General features: G+C 38.6%; 2 protein-coding genes, 1 long non-coding RNA gene and 1 other non-coding gene across 4 annotated transcripts in view; 2 read left to right on the forward strand and 2 right to left on the reverse strand.

Annotated features, from left to right (window-relative positions):
- The window catches only part of LOC111336028 (uncharacterized), a 1,967-nt gene extending 274 nt beyond the window's left edge, over positions 1-1,693 (forward strand). The window contains exon 1 of the mRNA XM_022942044.2: positions 1-1,693. This exon is cut by the window's left edge and continues 274 nt beyond it. Within this exon, the coding sequence (XP_022797779.2) occupies positions 1-1,497 (1,497 nt within the window). The 3' untranslated portion in view covers positions 1,498-1,693.
- Positions 1,694-2,360: 667 nt separating this feature from the next.
- On the reverse strand, positions 2,361-2,447 carry Trnam-cau (transfer RNA methionine (anticodon CAU)). Its single transcript is given in 2 exon segments — positions 2,361-2,396; positions 2,411-2,447. It is a non-coding gene; the product is annotated as a tRNA-Met (tRNA).
- A 3,326-nt stretch (positions 2,448-5,773) lies between these two features.
- LOC111336035 (uncharacterized) overlaps positions 5,774-10,000 on the reverse strand; it is a 23,111-nt gene continuing 18,884 nt past the window's right edge. Inside the window, exon 16 of the mRNA XM_088753996.1 lies at positions 5,774-5,988. Within this exon, the coding sequence (XP_088610122.1) occupies positions 5,947-5,988 (42 nt within the window). The 3' untranslated portion in view covers positions 5,774-5,946. The remainder of the gene's footprint in view (positions 5,989-10,000) is intronic.
- On the forward strand, positions 7,354-8,301 carry LOC148742276 (uncharacterized). The gene is made up of 2 exons (XR_015998926.1): positions 7,354-7,804; positions 7,973-8,301. It is a non-coding gene; the product is annotated as an uncharacterized LOC148742276 (long non-coding RNA).

Here is a 10,000-nt window from a genome sequence, read left to right on the forward strand (position 1 = left end):
GCACAGTTACCTGACGGAAAATGTCGCACACGAAGCAATTTACTCAAACTTTTGTTGCAGCACGGTGCGAAGGTAAACATCGTTGATAAAAAGGGCCGGCATGTGCTGTCTAGGGCTTGCATCGACGACAAAGAAGATATTGTTAGGCTACTGGTTAATGCCGCAAAGCAGGACGTTGATTTGAACTTACGAGATTTTGACGGAAATACTCCACTCATGCACTCTGTTCGCACAGGTAACGCCACTTTAGTGAAGTTTATAGTCAGCGAACTTAATAAGTTTCAAGTTGACATAGATGTTAGAAATCTCGAAGACAGGACACCTTACTTGGAGGCTAAACGACTGGGAAATGAAGACTGTGCGGCTATCTTGTTGACTGAAGGGAATGCGTCAACCAATATTCAGGTGAATCCTTTCTTGGATTTTGAGAGTTTAAAAGAAGAGGCAACTTGGAATGGCAGGGTTCGAGGTGTCGAGGAGAGTAAATATGCTACGATTAGCAACTCTGCTGAGAGGAAACAATCTATTCCCCGAAATATTCAAAAGAAAGCCATTCCTGCCAAGAAGACCCCTACTTTGTCCAGCGAGAAATCAGCTTCAAACCACGAAAGGATCTTGAGAAGAAAAACAAGTTCACCAAGAAAAATTTCAAGCGCAAGTTTAGTAACTGAAGACACCAAATACAAGGAAAAGTCTCAGTTTGCCCGCCGGCGTAAATATGCGTGGCATGAGAGAATTATGAAACATCCAATATCACGCAAGGAGGAAGTTGAGAAAGAGTTAGAGTTGGTCACAGCAAAGTTAGAAGGGGCAACAGAACACGTCAACCCGGACAGCATCAGCGAACTCAGCTGCGCATTTGACATCAAACAATCTTTTGATCATGATGAAAGACAAGTAGTCGCAAATTCTAAGGCACAAACGCCCGGGGTGATGAATACATTGTCAAATGCTATGTCCTGTGGTGCGGACACAATTCCGCGAAGCCTAAATGTCAAAACAAAATTACATGTAAATACGGCTGTGGGCCGGAAATCAAAAGAAACGCCCATAACACGCAAACCTGATCGTTCGTATCTCTATTCAAAAACTTCGGAGAATGCCGCTATGGAAGACGAATACAGCTGGTATTCGCACTTCAGCGTCTACAATTCTCCATCTGTGTCTTTTCTTAATAAAATAATGGCCATTTATGCGGAACAAATGTCGCCCGACTCTTCGTTTCGTTTCGGTGCCGGCCCAGAGAAGACTGCGAAGAAACCCGAAGAGCCGATGGTACCAAAGATCTCTGTAGTAGCCATGGAGGCCAATGAAGAGTCTCGATCCGAAGGAGGTCGTTATTCTCCGTCAAGGTCAGCGCTATCAAGCCGGTGCAACAGTGCTTCAAGCACCACCTCCAATCGTAGATTTCAGTCGGCTGTATCAAGAACAGTTGCATCATATTTATCAGGGAAAAGGTCTCTTTCAACGCTTAAAGTGCAGGATGTAGATTTCTGATTAGTACGTGGCCTGTTCAGCGAGAGCTTGACAGAATGGGATAAATACAGTTTTTGAGTCTAAAAGTGGTTACTAAACATATTATTTATTTATTTACAAACCTAAGTTTATTATTTTATTTATTTACAAAGCCAACCAAATGTTACAAAGCGGTTTGGATTCAGCGAAGGAAATTATACACTCAGCTTCACCTTAACTCAGTTTGTGTCTCTTTATGGCCCCGATCCGCTTTCCGAAAAATATGTCCGCTAATTTGAAAGAAAGAAGACTCCCATCACTCTATTTGACTATTTTTGAGTTGGGTCTGTAAACTATTCCGAGGTATCTCGCGGAACAGCTCTAAAAGAAAATCAGTATGCAAGAACACAGCACCCACACCACACAGCTAATTAAGTTACATTAACCAGGATCGAACTAAAATAACTCTGCATCATCCCGTATTCCGTATTTACAGCGTCGCGCTACCAAGTATTAGATGTCGTCGCCAGACTTTCTGCTTCCCGTTTGTTCTAATTGGCAGGGGAGTGGAAACCAGATGCAATAAGTTAGTGAAGTCCAGATGGGCAGAAATAATTACACGCTAATTTTTGTGGTAATACCTTTTAATCTGTTGCTGTTAAATGACCTCGCCCAATGATAATCCTTTAACATCATTTTCCTTTATCTCGCTTTGTTTGTCGGTTTGTTGCGATCGATCTTGAGTCCTGAACTTGTTCGCAGGAATTCCCAATTGCTTTACTTCTATCACAATGAAAAGTTCCCTACGTGTATGATTAAGGTTTGGAACGGACCGTTTATGTTGATATCATGAGTGAGTGAAGGTAAAAAGGAAAAAAAAAAAAAAAAAAAAAAGGAAAATTATATGCCCCGTGTGAGGATCGAACTCACGACCTTCAGATTTCTTACATCAGATTATGAGACTGACGCGCTGCCTACTGCGCTAACGAGGCACTCACGAAATTAAGGGAAAAAAAAATTATATAAATTACTTAACACTTTTCTACATTGTTCTTCTGGATTCGATGTAGACTGAGTGGCATCTCCAAAAGTCCATCAGTATGTTAACCCGGGCTTCTAACCCATAGAAGCCGCGGGGAAAATTCTGCTACAAACAGAGAGAGAATATGCGGGAGACTAGTTTGGACAACCGATCTTACTCTGAGTAACACTTAATTCAATTATTTCTTCTGAGAGCTTCAGTCAGAGCTCAAGTCAATGCAGAAACAAGCAATCTTTTCAAGTAGTTAAGGACCACCATCCCTAAATATTTATCTTGGACCTGTAACTTTGTTTTGTTTTTTTCTAATTGTACAATCAGGTTTACTTACAGTTCTTCCAGCTTGATATTATTGCGAAGTATTCCGTCGAGGCAAAACTGCGACTGATTGAAGGACTTGTGCCTAGCAATGATATTAGAGAATGAGGTGATTCAAAGGTTAGAGAATAGAACAAGTCAAAGCTCTAATGAAACATTTTAGAGCGAAAATTCAAAACAAATATGGCGGCGCGAGGCTTTTGTATGAAAACAAGTCCGAAGAAGAGGAATCCTTATTCTCGAATCGAGCAAAAACACTGCTGTACTTGCAATATGGGAAAGCGCAAATATCGAGTCTTTTTCGCAAACAAAGGAGTTATATATAATTAATCACCGACACCGGAAATCGCGACCAGGTATATATTCCTCGCGACTCCCCTACTTCTTTTCCAATTTGCCCGGGCCGCTGCCCATCACTTCTTGCGTAAAAACCTACGACTTGAAACCTATGAAGTGGAACTACGGTGGCTGCTGTTACTTGCCGATATTATCCGTCGGCAAAACGTATAAGTGAGTAGATGAGACCGATTCTGTCCGAGAAGTTTTATTGTCTGGAGCTTGGACATGTCAGGAGAGTTTCCTTGACAGCTGGATTACATCCCATGTTGTGAAACTCAGTTTGCAAGGACATCGCTCTTTTTCCTCGCTTTTTTGTCACATTTCTTCGCTTCGTGATGTTACAGTAACACGGGAATTCCAACCAGATTTATAATCGAATATGAGCTTTCTGTGGGTTCTTAATTTAATTCAGTTTGAAAACTAATTAGGTTTTAAAAACGAAGTGGGATGTCCACGTACTATTTACTATTTCACCCCTTCCCCACTTGCTATTTTTTGGGGTGATGTCCACGTATAAAAAGATCTAATGTCCACGTGCAATCCGTATCTTAAAAAATTGTCTCTTAGCCTTTAATTATTTTAGTTGAATTTGGTCTAATTTTTGTCTATTAATTTAAAAAAATAGGGAATAAAGGTATCCTCTTTCCTCGACATTGTACCCTCGCCCTCGACATGAAACCCTCGACCCTCTAGCCTCGACAAAAAGATAAACTCTTCGGTACCAACTATCCTAAAATAATAATGGTGACCATATATTTTTCTATGCTTATTTTTCACTTTTGATACATTAATTTCTTTATCTTTTATCTTTTTGTTTTTGCGATGTACACTCGGCCGTTTAGGTTGTAAGAATCTTTTAGCGGTCCAACGGTCCTAATGAAGAGATAAGCAATCCGTTTTTTTTTTTTTTTTTTTTTTTTTGCACCTTTTATTTTCTTTGGCGAAGTGTTACCTGTTGTTCCAGCCCATATACATGACTAATTTTTTTCAACTTTATTGCCATATTCCGGTCAGGTGGTCGGTATTGAGAGTTGTGTCCTATAAGTATTTTTTTAGTATTTAGAATGATTTGCGTGCCAGTTGTCACCAGATATGTATCTGATAAAGATTTTGTTCTTTGCATTTTCCCTTACCCATTCTAGGTTTTTCAGACGTCTGAACGATATTCCTGACAGATTTTCATCCTGCCGAACAAACAGCTGTGGTTTATTTTTACATAAATTCTCTTGCGAAATACAGAGCCTGTTTGTTCCAATGTTCCGCGGTCTCCGACATCCTAAAGTTCATTCCAGATTTTACACTGTTACTCTTTGATGCCAAGATGCTAACGTTCCAAGTGAGAATATTTCGTTCAAAGCTGAATTGATTTTTCCGAGGTTAGGAGAAACAGTCAAATTTGAATAAAGCTATATCGTGGAAGCGAAAAAGACTTGAGTTTTTAAAACAAAAAGAAGGTAAAAGAACGGGCAACGCCACTAGAAAACTAACCGTAAAGACACACCACGTTAGTTGGTACAGGGCTAAGATGATGTTGGGACCGGAAGTGATTCCATCGCTAAAAGTGTCGGCAATTTAATTAAAACCAACTACTTGTGTAGCGCATGCCACTTCTTTGTAAAGAAGTACATCGGATGACTTGGGAAATGCCAAAAGATATTACTGGTATTTATGGAAAGTCTCAACAGTTTCTACAGTTTCTTATACGTCGTTTGTAATATGTGCCTCAGGTAAAAACTTTGAAATTTTCGCACAAAATTTTTATTAAGAATCTAATCCACTGAGCTTTAAAGAGGAAAATGAAAGTCATTTCCTTTAATTTACCATGCAGGTGAATTTGAAGTCGATTGAAGAATCAAAGAGCACAGTGATTAGAACGTGCCAACCAACGCCTTATTGGACCTGTCATCTTAGCTGGGAATGGCGACGAACATTTAGGATGCCTGTGACACTTACCACCATTATGAAAATTTACTCAACTTCTGTACATGAGAAACAAGAAGAGTAGCATCTTCTAAGAGAGCACAATGACCAATTTGTAGCTGAAGTCAACGATGCTATTAGAGAAGGAAAGGTTCCTCCGAAGTCAAAACTCCTGGAGCTGAAGAATTGCAACGACACTTCACGTTTTGAACCACGCAATGACTGAACTTTTAGCGGGCATCCCAGCGACATCACCACTAACACAAATTGAAAAGTCGACTTTAGAGAAAGCATCGGACTTAAACCTTGCTTCAAAACTGATGGATTCGCACTAATTGATTATTTACTTGGTATAGTTTCGATAATTTTTGCTGTGGGGTGAAACAGGGGAAACGTTTACCTGAATTTCTCTAAAGGTACACTAGGTCCGTTTTACTAAAAGTAATCATTTAGCAAATAGAATAATAGAAACAATTGGGTATGTAAAATTCCCTCCACAACAGGGCCTCTCTTCGCATGTCCTCAAACACAAACACAAACACGAAAAAGTCAGAAACACAATACGAAAGGAATAATTCTTTCGAGAATGCTTTTAAGTAGTCCTAGATTGGGCGTCAGCCATACAAGCCAGAAAGATCAAGTTAAAGAAGTTCTACGCAAATGAACGAGGGGGCTACATCTGAAAAGACGACTCAGAGATCGTGAAGTAATGATATTGATTTATTTATAAAATCAAAACTTTTTGTTTAAAATCTGACAATGGATCGAAGGCTTCAGTTGAGAGGTATACTGTGTAGATCCATGAAAGAGTTTCTTGATTATCGCTCAAATAAATATGTGAATTAACAGTCTTTCAACGTTCTTCTTGGCCACTGCTAAATTAACGACGTCGATTTCCCAGACACCATCTTTGTGCCCTAAGAAAAAAAGTAACAATTTCAGTCAAAAATTTAGTAGCCTTGTGGCATATAAGTTCAACAAGTTCAACACAAGTTACTGCGACGCTTTCCAGTTATTTGTTTCGTTGTTGGACAACTATTAATTGACAACTATTCACCGAATTGGAGGTGGCAAGTTAAGGATATTTATCGAGCCGCTGTTTCTTTGTTTCGCGTATATTTGTATTATGCAAGTATGGCGGTCGGTCGCAAATTTAGGCTCTCTGCAAATGTTTGTATATTTCTCTGTATCTATGTGTCTTTTTCAAACTACAAGTCCCCACATTTACAGACGAACACTTCACTAAATGACAGTGATGTGTATTTTGTTTCAAAAGAGACCTGCAGGACTGAAATCGCGGGAAATTTACGACAACAGAGGAGTCGCTACATCGCCCGGCAAAATGGCGAAGTTAGCTAAATTTTTGAAGATAACGCAGCTGACTTTCTATGCTTCAGCTGCCATCATTCTGTCTGGCGACGTTTGTCCTCAGCCTGGTCCTCTAAATCAGGTGGACTTTGATGTTCCATCCTTCAGTATCAAAGCCAATGGCCTGTCTATAGCTCTCCTCAATGTTAGAAGTTTAACCGGCAAATCGACCAACTAAATCTGGTTATGAGTAGCAACAACGGCTCCGATATCTGGACATTCTCGGGGACCTGGCTCTCAAACAGTATTTAGGATGAGGAAATTCACATACCGGGATACAATTGTGTAAGACGAGACCGGGAAGGAAAGCAAGGGAGAGGTGTAACAATTTATTGCCGCGAAAGTTTAAATTTTATTTAGCAAGAAGACCTCATGAATGCAAATGAGTCTGTCTGGATTAAAATAAACCGAACAAGATGCAAGCCACTCATCATCGGCAATGTCTACAGACTCCCAGATTAGCCTGTGGATATCTTTTTGGATAATCTAAATGATTCTCTGTCTAGAATTGATTCTACTAATGATAAAGTTCTTCTGGGAGATTTCAACATTGATTTCTCTGTCCAACAGAAAAATGCAAATTTTTCGCTGAAACGAAGACTCCGGGGAATTACAGAGGCTTTTGACCTAAAACAATTGATAACGGAACCGACACGCGTCACTGAACATTCTGAGACGTTAATTGACCTAGTGTTTACAAACGCCAATCACAAAGTTGTCGAGTCTCGAGTTTTTGATCTCGGACTTAGTGATCACTCGCTTGTTTACTGTGTCCTTAAATCTGGTCGTCCCCGAGTTGCTCCCAAAACTATCGAATATCGTTCATACAAGAACTACAACAAAGACTCTTTCAGATACAATGAATATATGAAGTTCATATACTTTGAACTGCGGTATTAGATACGTATGATGCACGATCCTTGCAGTAGAGAGCGCTATTTATGCAACAGCGAAAATCAAGCCTGTACGGGATTCGAACCACTGACCGACACCGCGGAAATATGTTTTTTAGGGCACGATACAGTATTTTACTGCTCAGCGGACACCTCAACGAAACCACGAAATGCCGATAACTTTTACAATGTTTTTCGCCGTGAGTCAAATCGACAGCGTAAAAAGTCAAAACTTAGAAAGAATACTGTAAACTTAGCTTTGAAACTCGGCTCACCTTTTGGATAGTTCTAAATCTCAGTTATATCATTTGTCAAAGCCGAACTGTAGTTGCACACGATATGAAATTGTTGTTTTTCGCTGGCGGCTCCGTGGCAACTAAGTTTTGATTATAAAAGAGCTTATGTACCAAGGCTAAAAATGAGACGATTTTTGAATGGTTGAGGCGGTGATCCGAGGACGCTGCACTATCAGGTTTGTAAAGCAGTGGCTTGAGCCGTATATATCGGCATGTCAACGGCATTTCGGTTAGATTCGCCGAAAAGAAGACAACACATGCCCGTGTAGCACGGCCACCCTATCCCCACTAGTTACTGTATGTATCATAGTTGGCCAAAAAACTTACAACTGTAACATGCATAGGACTGAAGCCCCCAAAAGTACAAAGACTGGCTCAACTAGAGGAAGAATAAACCGAGGTATGCTTTAAGTACAAAATGCCCATTATAATGATAATAAAGAAGTTTTCACTTTCCACCTTAGTTTTTATTTTTTTTTTCTGAGAAGCTGCAATTTTATTTCTGAGCAATAGTTTTACTTTCCCAACAAGTATTTCTCATTACAATTATGAATAATTTGTAGTATGTCTTTTTTTTAAGCTGCTTTTCCCTCACTAATCATTTTATTTTATTTATTTTTGCTTTTTCTTTTCTTTCTTTACTAACTTAATACCATCTGCAACATAAAATGTACTGAGCTAACAGAATACTTCTGCTTTATTTAGCTCCCTGATTCACAAAGTAACATTACCATCTTGGTACTGCTAGAAAACAAATTTTTAAGAAACAAAACTACTGAAAGGTAAAATAATTATTATAATATAATTTAATCTATGTGAATAAAGCACTGCATTGTCTTTTCTCATATTGCACCAGCCTTGAATGAATCAACTATCTTCTAAACTTGATTTCTTATATTCAGAAGCTGCCTGAGTAATAAATAAAGAACTCTTGTCTGTGCTTATGGAGGTGTAAAGAACATAATGATTAATCTTCCAAATTAGAAATGTCAGAGGGAATTATCAGAAGTATTTTCTGAAGTCGAACAAATGAAGTTAAAAAATGTTCAGGAGAAAATTGATTAGATCAAGTCAGCTGTCAATTCCCAGTTAACAGTAAGTCATGAGGAGTAACCAAAAGCTTGTAATTAGCCTGTGTACTGCTGTGCCCATCTAGTCAAATAAAAATCAGGGATGGGATATCTCCAAACATGAGCAATGATAGCACCATGCAGATGTCCTTTTCCCAACTTATTACAGGGGAGGGGAGCACAGGTATGGCTACACTAGTTGTAGTCAATAAGAAATTCTCAACGAGTTTCAGCAATATACATATATTTTGCCACCTTGAAAAAAAATGGTTGCAAGTCAAATAGGAATGTTTCATAATGATGTTCTCAGTGTGGGGATATGATGTAATATTACTGATGGGGATCTTAATCATCCTTACAGTGCTTCAGAGCATGTGATGTATATGATTCCTTAAGCTCATGGAAACTATGTAAAGCTATGCAAAGCTAATCTAAACCAAATGAATTGAAGAAGACGAGTAGTTGATTATTTGCATAAATTAATGCAATGCACATGCAAGATATTGGAATATACTTCAGGTAAACGTACATGTGCCTGTAAAGGTTTCAAATGACTGAGTTATAAAAATATAATAATAATAATCATAATAAAAAAGTGGGTTTCATTGAAAATGCTTTCCTGTAAAACAAATAGAGCTGTTTGGGAAATTAAAGTAGCAGTTGTAGTAATAGGTACAAGCAAACGTACCAAAGACAACTAATGGAGATCTACAATCGATTAATATCAATAAAGACTTAATTCAAGATAAATTGTAAATGAACCAATCATGTTGGACGGTCTCAATCACAAACAAATCACAATTTCTTCGATTTCCACTCCCTTTGTAAACATCATCATTATATGATCCTAAGTCAGGCGTTATTCTGTTCATGAGAGATAACTTGTTGATAAAACTGCAAGTATATGAAATGAACAAACGTTTTCATATTTTAATTTGGATATATCATCAAAGTTGAAATGGTAAATTGGCAACCGTAACGATTACAAAAGCTGACGTTTCGAGCGTTACGGACACCCGTTCTTAAAGGCACAGAAAATCAGAAGGGTGGAATGGCGAAAAATCAGTCTAGAAAAGTAAAATTCTCAACCAAGCGAATGATTTCCAAAATGAAAAGGCACCGCACGTCGGCAAAAAGTGAGTGTGAATATTTTCACAACTCAATAATTACGTGTATCGCTTCATGCTAATAACACTTAAAAGTCCAACCAGTCTTCAGACTCGCTGGAAAATTATCTTACAGAACTAATCTCTTGCTTTGTCTGGATAACTATCGCTGTTTTTGACAATTCTGAAGGCGAGG

This window comes from Stylophora pistillata, chromosome 1 (genome assembly GCF_964205215.1).
Source record: "Stylophora pistillata chromosome 1, jaStyPist1.2, whole genome shotgun sequence".
Lineage (NCBI taxonomy): Eukaryota > Metazoa > Cnidaria > Anthozoa > Scleractinia > Pocilloporidae > Stylophora > Stylophora pistillata.